Consider the following 20,069-nt stretch of genomic DNA (forward strand, 5'->3'; position numbering starts at 1 on the left):
TATACAGACTGGTGGTATTATACAGACTGGTAGTATTATACAGACTGGTGGTATTATATAGACTGGTAGTATTATACAGACTGGTGGTATTATACAGACTGGTAGTATTATACAGACTGGTAGTATTATACAGACTGGTGGTATTATACAGACTGGTGGTATTATACAGACTGGTAGTATTATACAGACTGGTAGTATTATACAGACTGGTGGTATTATACAGACTGGTGGTATTATACAGACTGGTAGTATTATACAGACTGGTAGTATTATACAGACTGGTGGTATTATACAGACTGGTGGTATTATACAGACTGGTAGTATTATACAGACTGGTAGTATTATACAGACTGGTGGTATTATACAGACTGGTAGTATTATACAGACTGGTGTATTATACAGACTGGTAGTATTATACAGACTGGTGGTATTATACAGACTTAGTATTATACAGACTGGTGGTATTATACAGACTGGTAGTATTATACAGACTGGTAGTATTATACAGACTGGTAGTATTATACAGACTGGTAGTATTATACAGACTGGTGGTATTATACAGACTGGTGGTATTATACAGACTGGTGGTATTATACAGTGGAGACTGGTGGTATTATATAGTGGAGACTGGTGGTATTATATAGTGGAGACTGGTGGTATTATATAGTGGAGACTGGTGGTTTTATACAGTGTCTATGTCACTATCCCAGATGGCACTGGGGTCACAGCCTATATGAGCATCATGGAGTCTATCTATCTGACCTGTGATTGGGCGTTGATGTCGGCCCCTCTCTTCAGCAGCAGTCGAGCCACTTCCTTCTGTCCGGCCAATGAGGCAATGTGGAGGGCTGTGTTCCCTTTCTGCAGGGAGAGGAGCGTTAGGATAGGATGGTTAAGTGTGTGTGTGTTTGTGTCTGTCTATGTGTGTGTGTGCATGTAGCAGTAGGTGTGTGTGTGTGTGTGTGTGTGTGTGTGTGTGTGTGTGTGTGTGTGTGTGTGTGTGTGTGTGTGTGTGTGTGTGTGGCAGTAGGTGTGAACAGCGTAGCATCTATGCTAACCCCTTTACCAATCCCCTGTTTAAAGGTCAGGCTGCAGCCCAGCTGTCTTTCAACTCCAGGTTAACATCTTGGTGGCACTATGTTGTCTCCTCAGATAACTCCTCAGTAACATGTCAGATAACTCCTCTATAACATGTCATATAACTCCTCTATAACATGTCAGATAACTCCTCAATAACATGTCAGATAACTCCTCAATAACATGTCAGATACCTCCTCAATAACATGTCAGATAACTTCTCAATAACATGTCAGATACCTCCTCAATAACATGTCAGATAACTTCTCAATAACATGTTAGATATCTTCTCAATAACATGTCAGATAACTCCTCAATAACATGTCAGATAACTCCTCAATAACATGTCAACTAAAATTTCAGATAACTCCTCAATAACATGTCAGATGACTCCTCAATAACATGTCAGATAAGTCCTCACTAACATGTCAGAAACTACTCAATAACATGTCAGATAACTCCTCAATAACATGTCAGATAACTTCTCAATAACATGTCAGATAACTCCTCAATAACATGTCAGATAACTCCTCAATAACATGTCAGATAACTCCTCTATAACATGTCAGATAACTCCTCAATAACATGTCAGATAACTCCTCAATAACATGTCAGATACCTCCTCAATAACATGTCAGATAACTTCTCAATAACATGTCAGATAACTTCTCAATAACATGTTAGATATCTTCTCAATAACATGTCAGATAACTCCTCAATAACATGTCAGATAACTCCTCTATAACATGTCAACTAAAATTTCAGATAACTCCTCAATAACATGTCAGATGACTCCTCAATAACATGTCAGATAAGTCCTCACTAACATGTCAGAAACTACTCAATAACATGTCAAATAACTCCTCAATAACATGTCCGATAACTCCTCAATAACATGTTCGATAACTCCTCAATAACATGTCAGATAACTCCTCAATAACATGTCAGATAAATTCTCAATAACATGTCAGATAAATCCTCAATAACATGTCAGATAACTCCTCAATAACATGTCAGATAACCCCTCAATAACATGTCAGATAACTCCTCAATAACATGTCAGATAACTCCTCAATAACATGTCCGATAACTCCTCAATAACATGTCAGATAACTCCTCAATAACATGTCCAATAACTCCTCAATAACATGTCCGATAACATGTCCGATAACTCCTCAATAACATGTCAGATAACTCCTCAATAACATGTCAGATAAATTCTCAATAACATGTCAGATAACTCCTCAATAACATGTCAGATAACTCCTCAATAACATGTCAGATAACTCCTCAATAACATGTCAGATAACTCCTCAATAACATGTCAGATAACTCCTCAATAACATGTCAGATAACTCCTCAATAACATGTCAGATCACTAGAAGTGTCAGTAAAGATCTGGCTGCTAACTTATTGAGGGGTGAGGGGTGTGTGAATCAGAAGTGTGGATTAATTAAATAATAATAATAAGCCTATATGCCATTTAGCAGACGTTTTGTATCAAAAGTGACTTACAGTAGTGTGTGCACACATTTCCGTTCGCAAGACCCCAGTGGTGATCGAATTGAGTGCAGGGTAAGGAGTGAGGGGCTGAGAGACGAGGGGTCGAGGGGGTAAGGAGGGCGAGAGGCGAAGGGTGGTGAGAGATTCCCTGGAGGTTGTTTATGGTAGTTGGCGGCTAAAGAGCATGCCCTGTCACCTGAGAACCCCACTGGATCAGGTAACACACACCCTGCCAGGGGGACTGATATTCTGGTCTGACACTGCTATACTGTACCTCTCTCTCTCTAACTCTCTATCTGTCTCTCTCTCTCTCTAACTCTCTCTCTGTCTCTCTCTCTCTCTGTCTCTGTACCTCTCTCTAACTCTCTCTCTGTCTCTCTCTCTCTGTCTCTCTCTCTCTCTCTCTCTCTCTCTCTCTCTGTCTCTCTCTCTCTCTCTCAACACCCAGATGGAGTGGGATTCCTAGCAGTGATTTAGACTTTAGAGACACTGATATCCTGCTTTCATCCTCTCTCTCCCACCATACCTCCCTCTTCTTAGTACTAGAGAGTATAAATGGCCTCTCTCCACCGTTCTCTCTCTCTCTCTCTCTCTCGCTCTCCAACCATGTCTCAATTCAATTCAAAAGGCTTTATTGACATGGGAAACATATGTTTACGTTGCCAAAGCAAACGGAAAAGACAAAAAAACAAAATTGAAATAAACAAGAGAAACATCAGTAAACATTACACTCACAAAAGTTTTAAAATAACATAGACATTTAGACATAGACATTTCAAATGTTATATTATTGGCTTTGTACAGTGTTGTAAACAATGTGCAAGTAGTTGAAGTATGAAGGGGAAGATAAATAAACAGGTAAATACAGGCTATATTTAGAATGTTGTTTGTGTTCCACTAGTTGCCCTTTTGTCATGGCAACGGGCCAAACATCTTGCTGCTGTGATTGGACACTGCGATATTATTGTCCCGGGGGAGCTTAGAGGGAACATTGGTTCAGGTTATTGAGAAGTAATTTGAAAACAGATTTGTTTCAATTATTCAATTGGAATTTGGGGTTTACTTCCTGACATGTATGGTAGCGAGCTACAGTAGCTACAGCTAATTATTCAATTGGAATTTGGGGTTTACTTCCTGACATGTATGGTAGCGAGCTACAGTAGCTACAGCTAATTATTCAATTGGAATTTGGGGTTTACTTCCTGACATGTATGGTAGTGAGCTACAGTAGCTATAGCTAATTATTCAATTGGAATTTGGGGTTTACTTCCTGACATGTATGGTAGCGAGCTACAGTAGCTACAGCTAATTATTCAATTGGAATTTGGGGTTTACTTCCTGACATTTACTTCCTGTACCTTAGTGGCAGAGTCGACCGCAGAGCCTCTCTCCAGTAGTTCTTCCACCAGGTCCTCATGGCCCTCCTTAGCTGCCAGGTGCAGCGCATTCAGACCATTCTGGAACAGAGAAACACAGGTCTCAGGTCAGTGTTATAAACATAATAACTAAGGCCATTCTGGAACAGAGAAACACAGGTCTCAGGTCAGTGATATAAACATAATAACTAAGGCATTCTGACCATTCTGGAAAAGAGAAACACAGGTCTCAGGTCAGCTCATTAAACATAATAACTAAGGCCTGATATTCGGACCATTCTGGAACAGTTCCCTTTATAGTGCACTACTTTTGACCATTCTATAACAGAGAGAGAGAGAGACAGGCCTGGAGTCAGTTGATAAACATAAGAACTAAAATGTAACCATGTTCCCTTTATAGTGCACTACTTTTGACCAGAGCCCCATAGGTTTCAATGTGGTAGACAACCTAAGTCAGTTAGACGGTAACAAGAGAACCGAGATATTCAGCCCGTCCCACAACAACAAACACAGGTCTCAGACAACCTGAGTCAGTTAGACGGTAACAAGAGAACCGAGATATTCAGCCCGTCCCACAACAACAAACACAGGTTTCAGACAACCTGAGTCAGTTAGACGGTAACAAGAGAACCGAGATATTCAGCCCGTCCCACAACAACAAACACAGGTCTCAGACATCCTGAGTCAGTTAGACGGTAACAAGAGAACCGAGATATTCAGCCCGTCCCACAACAACAAACACAGGTCTCAGACAACCTGAGTCAGTTAGACGGTAACAAGAGAACCGAGATATTCAGCCCGTCCCACAACAACAAACACAGGTCTCAGACATCCTGAGTCAGTTAGACGGTAACAAGAGAACCAAGATATTCAGCCCGTCCCACAACAACAAACACAGGTCTCAGACAACCTGAGTCAGTTAGACGGTAACAAGAGAACCGAGATATTCAGCCCGTCCCACAACAACAAACACAGGTCTCAGACATCCTGAGTCAGTTAGACGGTAACAAGAGAACCGAGATATTCAGCCCGTCCCACAACAACAAACACAGGTCTCAGACAACCTGAGTCAGTTAGACGGTAACAAGAGAACCGAGATATTCAGCCCGTCCCACAACAACAAACACAGGTCTCAGACATCCTGAGTCAGTTAGACGGTAACAAGAGAACCAAGATATTCAGCCCGTCCCACAACAACAAACACAGGTCTCAGACAACCTGAGTCAGTTAGACGGTAACAAGAGAACCGAGATATTCAGCCCGTCCCACAACAACAAACACAGGTCTCAGACATCCTGAGTCAGTTAGACGGTAACAAGAGAACCGAGATATTCAGCCCGTCCCACAACAACAAACACAGGTCACTTCTGTGTATTTTTTTATCATGGAGATATTTGACTGTGTTATTGTTTTATTGGGGGTTTTGTTTGCGCTTGAAGACCAATCAAAAACCTTTAAAAAGTTGAAAAGGAAGTCAGGATTTCCTGACACCAGATGTCAACAAGTCAAACTGAATCAACGGAACGGTTGTCAAGAGAACGGTTGTCAAGAGAACGGTTGTCTATCCCATTCAACTAGAGGAAACGATTAGACGTCCTTCTCATCTCAGCTCGTGTGTATCGGACTGTTACCTAGCAACGGGTACTTCTTAAAAACATGTCCGACATACAACATAAACATAACAGGTGAGCGATTCAGCTTAAACAGCAACGGGGGAAATATCCTCTGGTCAGCTTAGATTCAACAGCTAATATGGTCCATTAGCAACATAAGGGAGATGACTCATTTGTTTCTTACACAATAGGCATTCAGACAGACCAATGAGACAACAAGAGGAGACACAGATCTGAGGTCAGTTACAAGTATAAGAACCAAGGCATTCGGATCGATGTTCAAAATAATTCTTTAAAAGATTCTTCTTCTTTTTTTACAATGACAGCCTGGAATCGAACCAGGGACTGTAGTGACACCTCTTGCATAGTCTTATTATTCCGTTTTGGATTTAAATCTCTACGTCGTCACATTTAGCCAATTCAACCTAACAGCTGTGTTGCTGCAGCGTCTTTGTTGTAATACCACACAGATCCTGGATCAGTTGTGAACTCAACATCGTGAGTCTTTGTTGTAATAAGGCACAGATCCTGGATCAGTTGTAAACCCAACAGCGTGAGTCTTTGTTGAGATACAGCATAGATCCTGGATCAGTTGTGAACTCAACATCGTGAGTCTTTGTTGTAATAAGGCACAGATCCTGGATCAGTTGTAAACCCAACAGCGTGAGTCTTTGTTGTAATTATGGCACAGATCCTGGATCAGTTGTAAACTCAACAGGTTTTTAACAGTGTGCCGTTTGTGATACACACAAGATGTCAACATGGCTCACGTAGCTAGCTACATGCACTGATAACTGAAGACAAGGATAATATACGTACAGCTGTGGTAAAGGATAACACACACACACACACACACACATCACCTCGTCCTCGTCTTCCTCCATCCTGTCGTGTGTAGCCAGAGGAGCGAGAGGAATCCCAGCCCTCTCCTCCTCCTCCTTCTCCTCCTCCTCCACCTGACTATCCCTCCTCCTCCTCCACCTGACTATCCTTCCTTCTCCTCCACCTGACTATCCCTCCTTCTCCTCCACCTGACTATCCCTCCTTCTCCTCCACCTGACTATCCCTACTATCTTATTCTTCTTCTGGTCTGGTAATCTCTTCTTCTTCTGTTCTGGTACTCTCTTCTTCTTCTGGTCTGGTACTATCTTATTCTTCTTCTGGTCTGGTAATCTCTTCTTCTTCTGGTCTGGTAATCTCTTCTTCTTCTGTTCTGGTACTCTCTTCTTCTTCTGGTCTGGTACTATCTTATTCTTCTTCTGGTCTGGTAATCTCTCCTTCTTCTGGTCTGGTACTATCTTATTCTGTTCTGGTAATCTCTCCTTCTTCTGGTCTGGTAATCTCTTCTTCTTCTGGTCTGGTAATCTCTCCTTCTTCTGGTCTGGTAATCTCTTCTTCTTCTGGTCTGGTAATCTCTTCTTCTTCTGTTCTGGTACTCTCTTCTTCTTCTGTTCTGGTACTCTCTCCTTCTTCTGTTCTGGTACTCTCTTCTTCTACTGTTCTGGTACTCTCTTCTTCTTCTGTTCTGGTACTCTCTTCTACTGGTCTGGTAATCTCTTCTTCTTCTGGTCTGGCAATCTCTTCTTCTGGTCTGGTAATCTCTCCTTCTTCTGGTCTTCAAGAGGTTTGGATGTTAAAGGTCCTGTCTGCCTCCTCCTGCCCCCCCTGCGGGCTCTCTCAGTCGGGTTGAGAGAGGAGCTACTGTCCCTCCTGGCTGGTCCTGGAGCCTTCTTTGCCACTGTAGTAAGGAGAGGTGTTCCTATCCCCTTCTCTTCTCTATCCCCCCCCCCCCCCCACACACACACTAATTCCAAAGCCCCCCTCAACTTGGCAGTGGCTCGTACACACACACACCACACACACACACAGAAACACACACGCACGTACAAACACAGTCGTTCAAATGCCAAAGAGCCATGGGGTACGGGCTTTCTGCACTGTCATAGAGACTATCAAGGACAACACACATTTAGAAGCTTCTGAAAATGTCAAGGGAAAAGTAGTAGCCTGCATTCCGGACAGGGGCCATAGAGTTTGATAGAGCACAGAGTCGCCTGGAAGGAGGAGGTGTGTCTCAGAAAGGAGTACACGGGCCATAGAGTTTGATAGAGCACACACAATGTGTTAGAGTCGCCTGGAAGGAGGAGGTGTGTCTCAGAAAGGAGAACACAGGGCCATAGAGTTTGACAGAGCACATACTTAGAAGGCTTCAAAGAGCAAAGATGAACCTCAGCTGATAACACTTTGTCAGGTCAACTCAGTCATAATCATGTGACACACCATGCCCTTTCATTGGCCAGCAGTTCAATATCACGTTTCAAATACCTGGTCATTTCTGTACCAGGAAATGGAGTGCAACAAAATATATCTCAGTTTCCAGGGACGGACCTGGTTGGTCCCCATTGACATAAACTTAGAAGGCAGAAATATTGTGGACAGTCCATGGTTCAAATACTACTCCAGATATTCCAAATAATATGTATATATATATATATATATATATTATATTATATTATATTATATATATATAATATATATATTAAGCCCTGACTTGGAATAAAAAGCATTCTCCATGGAGATTCTCTACAGAAAGTGCTTTTAAGAACAGGACCATGTGTTATCTGTGTCTGGGAAATTGGCCCAAGCATTAAGAACAGGACCAGGACTAATCTGTGTCTGGGAAACTGGCCCCAGCATTAAGAACAGGACTAGGACTAATCTGTGTCTGGGAAACTGGCCCCAGCATTAAGAACAGGACCAGGACTAATCTGTGTCTGGGAAATTGGCCCAAGCATTAAGAACAGGACCAGGACTAATCTGTGTCTGGGAAACTGGCCCCAGCATTAAGAACAGGACTAGGACTAATCTGTGTCTGGGAAACTGGCCCCAGCATTAAGAATAGGACTAATCTGTGTCTGGGAAACTGGCCCCAGCATTAAGAACAGGACCAGGACTAATCTGTGTCTGGGAAACTGGCCCCAGCATTAAGAACAGGACCAGGACTAATCTGTGTCTGGGAAACTGGTCCCAGCATTAAGAACAGGACTAGGACTAATCTGTGTCTGGGAAACTGGCCCCAGCATTAAGAACAGGACTAGGACTAATCTGTGTCTGGGAAACTGGTCCCAGCATTAAGAACAGGACTAGGACTAATCTGTGTCTGGGAAACTGGCCCCAGCATTAAGAACAGGACCAGGACTAATCTGTGTCTGGGAAACTGGTCCCAGCATTAAGAACAGGACTAGGACTAATCTGTGTCTGGGAAACTGGTCCCAGCATTAAGAACAGGACTAGGACTAATCTGTGTCTGGGAAACTGGTCCCAGCATTAAGAACAGGACCAGGACTAATCTGTGTCTGGGAAACTGGTCCCAGCATTAAGAACAGGACCAGGACTAATCTGTGTCTGGGAAACTGGTCCCAGCATTAAGAACAGGACTAGGACTAATCTGTGTCTGGGAAACTGGTCCCAGCATTAAGAACAGGACCAGGACTAATCTGTGTCTGGGAAACTGGTCCCAGCATTAAGAACAGGACTAATCTGTGTCTGGGAAACTGGTCCCAGCATTAAGAACAGGACTAATCTGTGTCTGGGAAACTGGTCCCAGCATTAAGAACAGGACAAATCTGTGTCTGGGAAACTGGCCCCAAGCATTAAGAACAGGACTAGGACTAATCTGTGTCTGGGAAACTGGTCCCAGCATTAAGAACAGGACTAGGACTAATCTGTGTCTGGGAAATTGGCCCCAGCATTAAGAACAGGACTAGGACTAATCTGTGTCTGGGAAACTGGTCCCAGCATTAAGAACAGGACTAATCTGTGTCTGGGAAACTGGTCCCAGCATTAAGAACAGGACTAATCTGTGTCTGGGAAACTGGTCCCAGCATTAAGAACAGGACAAATCTGTGTCTGGGAAACTGGCCCCAGCATTAAGAACAGGACTAATCTGTGTCTGGGAAACTGGTCCCAGCATTAAGAACAGGACTAGAACTAATCTGTGTCTGGGAAACTGGTCCCAGCATTAAGAACAGGACTAATCTGTGTCTGGGAAACTGGTCCCAGCATTAATAACAGGACTAATCTGTGTCTGGGAAACTGGTCCCAGCATTAAGAACAGGACTAATCTGTGTCTGGGAAACTGGCCCCATCATTAATAACAGGACTAATCTGTGTCTGGGAAACTGGTCCCAGCATTAAGAACAGGACTAATCTGTGTCTGGGAAACTGGCCCCAAGCATTAAGAACAGGACTAGGACTAATCTGTGTCTGGGAAACTGGTCCCAGCATTAAGAACAGGACTAGGACTAATCTGTGTCTGGGAAACTGGTCCCAGCATTAAGAACAGGACTAATCTGTGTCTGGGAAACTGGTCCCAGCATTAAGAACCGGACTAATCTGTGTCTGGGAAACTGGTCCCAGCATTAAGAACAGGACTAATCTGTGTCTGGGAAACTGGCCCCAGCATTAAGAACAGGACTAATCTGTGTCTGGGAAACTGGCCCCAGCATTAAGAACAGGACTAGGACTAATCTGTGTCTGGGAAACTGGCCCCAGCATTAAGAACAGGACTAGGACTAATCTGTGTCTGGGAAACTGGCCCCAGCATTAAGAACAGGACCAGGACTAATCTGTGTCTGGGAAACTGGTCCCAAGCATTAAGAACAGGACTAATCTGTGTCTGGGAAACTGGCCCCAGCATTAAGAACAGGACTAGGACTAATCTGTGTCTGGGAAACTGGCCCCAGCATTAAGAACAGGACTAATCTGTGTCTGGGAAACTGGCCCCAGCATTAAGAACAGGACTAATCTGTGTCTGGGAAACTGGTCCCAGCATTAAGAACAGGACTAGGACTAATCTGTGTCTGGGAAACTGGCCCCAAGCATTAAGAACAGGACCAGGACTAATCTGTGTCTGGGAAACTGAACCCAAGCATTAAGAACAGGACTAGGACTAATCTGTGTCTGGGAAACTGGCCCCAGCATTAAGAACAGGACTAGGACTAATCTGTGTCTGGGAAACTGGTCCCAGCATTAAGAACAGGACTAATCTGTGTCTGGGAAACTGGCCCCAAGCATTAAGAACAGGACTAATCTGTGTCTGGGAAACTGGCCCCAGCATTAAGAACAGGACCAGGACTAATCTGTGTCTGGGAAACTGGCCCCAGCATTAAGAACAGGACCAGGACTAATCTGTGTCTGGGAAACTGGCCCCAAGCATTAAGAACAGGACCAGGACTAATCTGTGTCTGGGAAACTGGCCCCAGCATTAAGAACAGGACTAGGACTAATCTGTGTCTGGGAAACTGGCCCCAAGCATTAAGAACAGGACTAATCTGTGTCTGGGAAACTGGCCCCAGCATTAAGAACAGGACTAGAACTAATCTGTGTCTGGGAAACTGGCCCCAAGCATTAGGAACAGGACTACAACTAATCTGTGTCTGGGAAACTGGTACCAGCATTAAGAACAGGACTAATCTGTGTCTGGGAAACTGGCCCCAGCATTAAGAACAGGACTAATCTGTGTCTGGGAAACTGGCCCCAAGCATTAAGAACAGGACTAATCTGTGTCTGGGAAACTGGCCCCATCATTAAGAACAGGACTAATCTGTGTCTGGGAAACTGGCCCCAGCATTAAGAACAGGACTAGAACTAATCTGTGTCTGGGAAACTGGCCCCAAGCATTAGGAACAGGACTACAACTAATCTGTGTCTGGGAAACTGGTCCCAGCATTAAGAACAGGACTAATCTGTGTCTGGGAAACTGGCCCCAGCATTAAGAACAGGACCAGGACTAATCTGTGTCTGGGAAACTGGCCCCAAGCATTAAGAACAGGACCAGGACTAATCTGTGTCTGGGAAACTGGCCCCATCATTAATAACAGGACTAATCTGTGTCTGGGAAACTGGCCCCATCATTAATAACAGGACTAATCTGTGTCTGGGAAACTGGCCCCATCATTAATAACAGGACTAATCTGTGTCTGGGAAACAGGCCCCAGCATTAAGAACAGGACTAATCTGTGTCTGGGAAACTGGCCCCAGCATTAAGAATAGGACTAATCTGTGTGGAACCAATAGAACCACAATAACACCTTATGGAACCAATAGAACCACTATAACACCCTATGGAACCAATGGAATCACAATAACACCCTATGGAACCAATATAACCACTATAACACTCTATAGAACCAATAGAACCACTATAACACCCTATGGAACCAATATAACCACTATAACACTCTATGGAACCAATATAACCACTATAATAGTCTATGGAAACAATAGAACCACTATAACACCATATGGAACCAATAGAACCACAATAACACCATATGGAACCAATAGAACCACTATAACACCCTATGGAACCAATAGAACCACTATAACACTCTATGGAACCAATAGAACCACTATAACACTCTATGGAACCAATAGAAAGGGCTATAACACTCTATGGAACCAATAGAATCACAATAACACCATATGGAACCAATAAAACCACAATAACACCATATGGAACCAATATAACCACTATAACACTCTATGGAACCAATAGAACCACAATAACACAATATGGAACCAATATAACCACTATAACACCCTATGGAACCAATAGAACCACTATAACCCCCTATGCCAGTAGTTTTAAAAACCAATGTAATGGGGGTCCCCTGCATTATGGAACCAATAGAACCACTATAACACCCTATGCCAGTAGTTGTATAAACCAATGTAATGGGGGTCCCCTGCCCTATGGAACCAATAGAACCACTATAACACCCTATGCCAGTAGTTGTATAAACCAATGGAATGGGGGTCCCCTGCCCTATGGAACCAATATAACCACTATAACACCCTATGGAACCAATAGAACCACTATAACACCCTATGGAACCAATATAACCACTATAACACCCTATGGAACCAATAGAACCACTATAACATCCTATGGAACCAATAGAACCACTATAACACCCAATGCCAGTAGTTGTATAAAACAATGGAATGGGGGTCCCCTGCCCTATGGAACCAATATAACCACTATAACACCCTATGGAACCAATAGAACCACTATAACACCCTATGCCAGTAGTTGTATAAACCAATGGAATGGGGGTCCCCTGCCCTATGGAACCAATATAACCACTATAACACCCTATGGAACAAATAGAACCACTATAACACCCTATGGAACCAATAGAACCACTATAACACTCTATGGAACCAATAGAACCACAATAACACAATATGGAACCAATATAACCACTATAACACCCTATGGAACCAATAGAACCACTATAACCCCCTATGCCAGTAGTTTTAAAAACCAATGGAATGTGGGTCCCCTGCATTATGGAACCAATAGAACCACTATAACACCCTATGCCAGTAGTTGTATAAACCAATGGAATGGGGGTCCCCTGCCCTATGGAACCAATAGAACCACTATAACACCCTATGCCAGTAGTTGTATAAACCAATGGAATGGGGGTCCCCTGCCCTATGGAACCAATATAACCACTATAACACCCTATGGAACCAATAGAACCACTATAACACCCTATGGAACCAATATAACCACTATAACACCCTATGGAACCAATAGAACCACTATAACATCCTATGGAACCAATAGAACCACTATAACACCCTATGCCAGTAGTTGTATAAACCAATGGAATGGGGGTCCCCTGCCCTATGGAACCAATATAACCACTATAACACCCTATGGAACCAATAGAACCACTATAACACCCTATGCCAGTAGTTGTATAAACCAATGGAATGGGGGTCCCCTGCCCTATGGAACCAATATAACCACTATAACACCCTATGGAACAAATAGAACCACTATAACACCCTATGCCAGTAGTTGTATAAACCAATGGAATGGGGGTCACCTGCCCTATGGAACCATAGAATCACTATAACACCCTATCAAATCAAATCAAATCAAATTTATTTATATAGCCCTTCGTACATCAGCTGATATCTCAAAGTGCTGTACAGAAACCCAGCCTAAAACCCCAAACAGCAAGCAATGCAGGTGTAGAAGCACGGTGGCTAGGAAAAACTCCCTAGAAAAGGCCAATACCTAGGAAGAAACCTAGAGAGGAACCAGGCTATGTGGGGTGGCCAGTCCTCTTCTGGCTGTGCCGGGTGGAGATTATAACAGAACATGGCCAAGATGTTCAATGTTCATAAATGACCAGCATGGTCGAATAATAATAAGGCAGAACAGTTGAAACTAGAGCAGCAGCACAGTCAGGTGGAAGTTGAAACTGGAGCAGCAGCATGGCCAGGTAGACTGGGGACAGCAAGGAGTCATCATGTCAGGTAGTCCTGGGGCATGGTCCTAGGGCTCAGGTCAGTTGAAACTGGAACAGCAGCATGGCCAGGTGGACTGGGGACAGCAAGTTGTATAAACCAATGGAATGGGGGTCCCCTGCCATATGGAACCATAGAACCACTATAACACCCTATGCCAGTAGTTGTATAAACCAATGGAATGGGGGTCCCCTGCCATATGGAACCAATATAACCACTATAACACCCTATGGAACCAATACAACCACTATAACACCCTATGCCAGTAGTTGTATAAACCAATGGAATGGGGGTCCCCTGCCCTATGGAACCAATAGAACCACTATAACACCCTATGCCAGTAGTTTTATAAACCAATGGAATGGGGGTCCCCTGCCCTATGGAACCAATAGAACCACTATAACACCCTATGGAACCAATAGAACCACTATAACACCCTATGCCAGTAGTTGTATAAACCAATGGAATGGGGGTCCCCTGCCATATGGAACCAATAGAACCACTATAACACCCTATGCCAGTAGTTGTATAAACCAATGGAATGGGGGTCCCCTGCCCTATGGAACCAATAGAACCACTATAACACCCTATGGAACCAATAGAACCACTATAACACCCTATGCCAGTAGTTTTATAAACCAATGGAATGGGGATCCCCTGCCATATGGAACCATAGAATCACTATAACACCCTATGGAACCAATACAACCACTATAACACCCTATGGAACCAATAGAACCACTATAACACCCTATGGAACCAATAGAACCACTATAACACCCTATGCCAGTAGTTGTATAAACCAATGGAATGGGGGTCCCCTGCACTATGGAACCATAGAATCACTATAACACCCTATGGAACCAATAGAACCACTATAACACCCTATGCCAGTAGTTGTATAAACCAATGGAATGTGGGTCCCCTGCCCTATGGAACCAATAGAACCACTATAACACCCTATGGAACCAATAGAACCACCATAACACCCTATGCCAGTAGTTTTATAAACCAATGGAATGGGGGTCCCCTGCCCTATGGAACCAATAGAACCACTATAACACCCTATGCCAGTAGTTTTATAGACCAATGGAATGGGGGTCCCCTGCCCTATGGAACCAATAGAACCACTATAACACCCTATGCCAGTAGTTGTATAAACCAATGGAATGGGGGTCCCCTGCCCTATGGAACCATAGAATCACTATAACACCCTATGGAACCAATAGAACCACTATAACACCCTATGCCAGTAGTTTTATAAACCAATGGAATGGGGGTCCCCTGCCATATGGAACCAATAGAACCACTATAACACCCTATGGAACCAATAGAACCACTATAACACCCTATGGAACCAATAGAACCACTATAACACCCTATGGAACCGATAGAACCACTATAACACCCTATGCCAGTAGTTTAATAAACCAATGGAATGGGGGTCCCCTGCCCTATGGAACCAATAGAACCACTATAACACCCTATGCCAGTAGTTTTATAAACCAATGGAATGGGGGTCACCTGCCCTATGGAACCATAGAATCACTATAACACCCTATGCCAGTAGTTTTATAAACCAATGGAATGGGGGTCCCCTGCCATATGGAACCAATAGAACCACTATAACACCCTATGGAACCAATAGAACCACTATAACACCCTATGCCAGTAGTTTTATAAACCAATGGAATGGGGGACCCCTGCTCTATGGAACCATAGAACCACTATAACACCCTATGCCAGTAGTTTTATAAACCAATGGAATGGGGGTCCCCTGCCCTATGGAACCAATAGAACCACTATAACACCCTATGCCAGTAGTTTTATAAACCAATTGAATGGGGGTCCCCTGCCCTATGGAACCAATAGAATCACTATAATACTCTATGGAACCAATAGAACCACTATAATACTCTATGGAACCAATAGAACCACTATAACACCCTATGCCAGTAGTTGTATAAACCAATGGAATGTGGGTCCCCTGCACTATGGAACCAATAGAACCACTATAACACCCTATGGAACCAATAGAACCACTATAACACCCTATGCCAGTAGTTGTATAAACCAATGGAATGGGGGGTCCCCTGCCCTATGGAACCAATAGAACCACTATAACACCCTATGCCAGTAGTTGTATAAACCAATGGAAAGGGGGTCCCCTGCCCTATGGAACCAATAGAACCACTATAACACCCTATGCCAGTAGTTGTATAAACCAATGGAATGGGGGTCCCCTGCCCTATGGAACCAATAGAACCACTATAACACCCTATGCCAGTAGTTGTATAAACCAATGGAAAGGGGGTCCCCTGCCCTATGGAACCAATAGAACCACTATAACACCCTATGCCAGTAGTTGTATAAACCAATGGAATGGGGGTCCCCTGCCCTATGGAACCAATAGAACCACTATAACACCCTATGCCAGTAGTTGTATAAACCAATGGAATGGGGGTCCCCTGCACTATGGAACCAATAGAACCACTATAACACCCTATGCCAGTAGTTGTACAAACCAATGGAATGGGGGTCCCCTGCCCTATGGAACCAATAGAACCACTATAACACCCTATGGAACCAATAGAACCACTATAACACCCTATGCCAGTAGTTGTACAAACCAATGGAATGGGGGTCCCCTGCCCTATGGAACCAATAGAACCACTATAACACCCTATGCCAGTAGTTGTATAAACCAATGGAATGTGGGTCCCCTGCCCTATGGAACCAATAGAACCACTATAACACTCTATGGAACCAATAGAACCACTATTACACTCTATGGAACCAATAGAATCACAATAACACCCTATGGAACCAATATAACCACTATTACACTCTATGGAACCAATAGAACCACTATAACACTCTATGGAACCAATAGAATCACTATAACACTCTATGGAACCAATAGAATCAGGTATTTTATGTTTGTGGGATGTTTTACAGCTTTCCATGATAGACCTACTCTGGTCACTCTCTAACACACAGACCTCTCTAACACAGAGAGACCTCTCTAACACACAGACCTCTCTAACACACAGACCTCTCTAACACACAGACCTCTCTAACACACAGACCTCTCTAACACACAGACCTCTCTAACACACAGACCTCTCTAACACACAGACCTCTCTAACACAGAGAGACCTCTCTAACACACAGAGAGACCTCTCTAACACACAGACCCCTCTAACACACAGACCTCTCTAACACACAGATCTCTCTAACACACAGACCTCTCTAACACACAGAGAGACCTCTCTAACACACAGACCTCTCTAACACACAGACCTCTCTAACACACAGACCTCTCTAACACACAGACCTCTCTAACACACAGACCTGTCTAACACACAGAGCGACCTCTCTAACACACACAGAGACCTCTCTAACACACAGAGACCTCTCTAACACACAGACCTCTCTAACACACAGAGAGACCTCTCTAACAGACACAGAGACCTCTCTAACAGACACAGAGTCCTCTCTAACAGACAGAATCCTCTCTAACACACAGAGAGACCTCTCTAACACACATACCTCTCTAACACACATACCTCTCTAACACACAGAGAGACCTCTCTAACACACAGACCTCTCTAACACACAGACCTCTCTAACACACAGAGAGACCTCTCTAACACACAGACCTCTCTAACACACAGACCTCTCTAACACACAGACCTCTCTAACACACAGACCTGTCTAACACACAGAGAGACCTCTCTAACACACAGACCTCTCTAACACACAGAGAGACCTCTCTAACACACAGAGAGACCTCTCTAACACACAGACCTCTCTAACACACAGACCTCTCTAACACACAGACCTTTCTAACACACAGACCTCTCTAACACACAGACCTGTCTAACACACAGAGAGACCTCTCTAACACACAGACCTCTCTAACACACAGAGAGACCTCTCTAACACACAGAGAGACCTCTCTAACACACAGACCTCTCTAACACACAGAGAGACCTCTCTAACATACAGAGAGACCTCTCTAACACACAGACCTCTCTAACACACAGAGAGACCTCTCTAACACACACAGAGAGACCTCTAACACACAGAGTCCTCTCAAACACACAGAGACCTCTCTAACACACAGACCTCTCTAACACACAGATCTCTCTAACACACAGACCTCTCTAACACACAGAGAGACCTCTCTAACAGACACAGAGTCCTCTCTAACAGACAGAATCCTCTCTAACACACAGAGAGACCTCTCTAACACACAGAGAGACCTCTCTAACACACAGACCTGTCTAACACACAGAGCGACCTCTCTAACACACACAGAGACCTCTCTAACACACAGACCTCTCTAACACAGAGAGACCTCTCTAACACACAGACCTCTCTAACACACAGAGAGACCTCTCTAACACACAGACCTCTCGAACACAGAGAGACCTCTCTAACACACAGAGAGATCTCTCTAACACACAGACCTCTCTAACACACATAGATCTCTCTAACACACAGAGAGACCTCTCTAACACACACAGAGACCTCTCTAACACACACAGAGACCTCTCTAACACACAGAGAGTCCTCTCTAACACACAGAGAGACCTTTCTAACACACAGAGACCTCTCTAACACACAGAGAGACCTCTCTAACACACAGAGTCCTCTCTAACACACAGAGAGACCTCTCTAACACACAGAGACCTCTCTAACACACAGAGACCTCTAACACACAGAGACCTCTCTAACACACACAGATAACTCTAACACACACAGAGACCTCTCTAACACACACAGAGACCTCTCTAACACACAGAGACCTCTCTAACACACACAGATACCTCTCTAACACACAGAGACCTCTCTAACACACACAGAGACCTCTCTAACACACACAGAGACCTCTCTAACACACAGAGACCTCTCTAACACACACAGAGACCTCTAACACACACATAGACCTCTAACACACACATAGACCTCTCTAACACACAGAGACCTCTCTAACACACACTGAGACCTCTCTAACACACATAGACCTCTCGAACACACAGAGACCTCTAACGGACAGATAACTCTAACACACACAGAGACCTTTCTAACATACATAATCCTCTCTAACACACAGAATCCAACTCTAACACAAACAGAGACCTCTAACACACACATATAACTCTCTAACACACAGAGACCTCTCTAACACACAGAGACCTCTCTAACACACAGACCTCTCTAACACACAGACCTCTCTAACACACAGACCTGTCTAACACACAGAGAGACCTCTCTAACAGATATAATCCTCTCTAACACACAGACCTCTCTAACACACAGAGAGACCTCTCTAACAGACACAGAGTCCTCTCTAACAGACAGAATCCTCTCTAACACACAGAGAGACCTTTCTAACACACAGACCTCTCTAACACACAGACCTCTCTAACACACAGACCTCTCTAACACACAGAGAGACCTCTCTAACACACAGACCTCTCTAACACACAGACCTCTCTAACACACAGACCTCTCTAACACACAGACCTCTCTAACACACAGACCTCCCTAACACACAGAGAGACCTCTCTAACACACAGACCTCTCTAACACACAGACCTCTCTAACACAGAGAGACCTCTCTAACACACAGATCTCTCTAACACACAGACCTCTCTAACACACAGAGAGACCTCTCTAACACACAGACCTCTCTAACACACAGACCTCTCTAACACAAAGACCTCTCTAACACACAGACCTCTCTAACACACAGAGAGACCTCTCTAACAGATATAATCCTCTCTAACACACAGACCTCTCTAACACACAGAGAGACCTCTCTAACAGACACAGAGTCCTCTCTAACAGACAGAATCCTCTCTAACACACAGAGAGACCGTTCTAACACACAGACCTCTCTAACACACAGACCTCTCTAACACACAGAGAGACCTCTCTAACACACAGCCCTCTCTAACACACAGACCTCTCTAACACACAGACCTCTCTAACACACAGACCTCCTAACACACAGACCTCTCTAACACACAGAGACCTCTCTAACACACACAGAGAGACCTCTCTAACACACACAGAGAGACCTCTCTAACACACACAGAGAGACCTCTCTAACACACAGAGTCCTCTCTAACACACAGAGACCTCTCTAACACACAGA

At 43.9% G+C, this 20,069-nt stretch overlaps 1 protein-coding gene across 1 annotated transcript in view; it reads right to left on the reverse strand.

The window, feature by feature from the left end:
* Nucleotides 1–20,069, reverse strand: part of LOC109887481 (ankyrin-2) — a 248,117-nt gene that overhangs the window by 153,645 nt on the left and 74,403 nt on the right. Inside the window, 2 exon segments of the mRNA XM_031814795.1 lie at nt 763–861; nt 3,939–4,037. Of these exon segments, the coding sequence (XP_031670655.1) occupies nt 763–861; nt 3,939–4,037 (198 nt within the window).

Source organism: Oncorhynchus kisutch, unplaced genomic scaffold (assembly GCF_002021735.2).
Source record: "Oncorhynchus kisutch isolate 150728-3 unplaced genomic scaffold, Okis_V2 Okis07a-Okis12b_hom, whole genome shotgun sequence".
Lineage (NCBI taxonomy): Eukaryota > Metazoa > Chordata > Actinopteri > Salmoniformes > Salmonidae > Oncorhynchus > Oncorhynchus kisutch.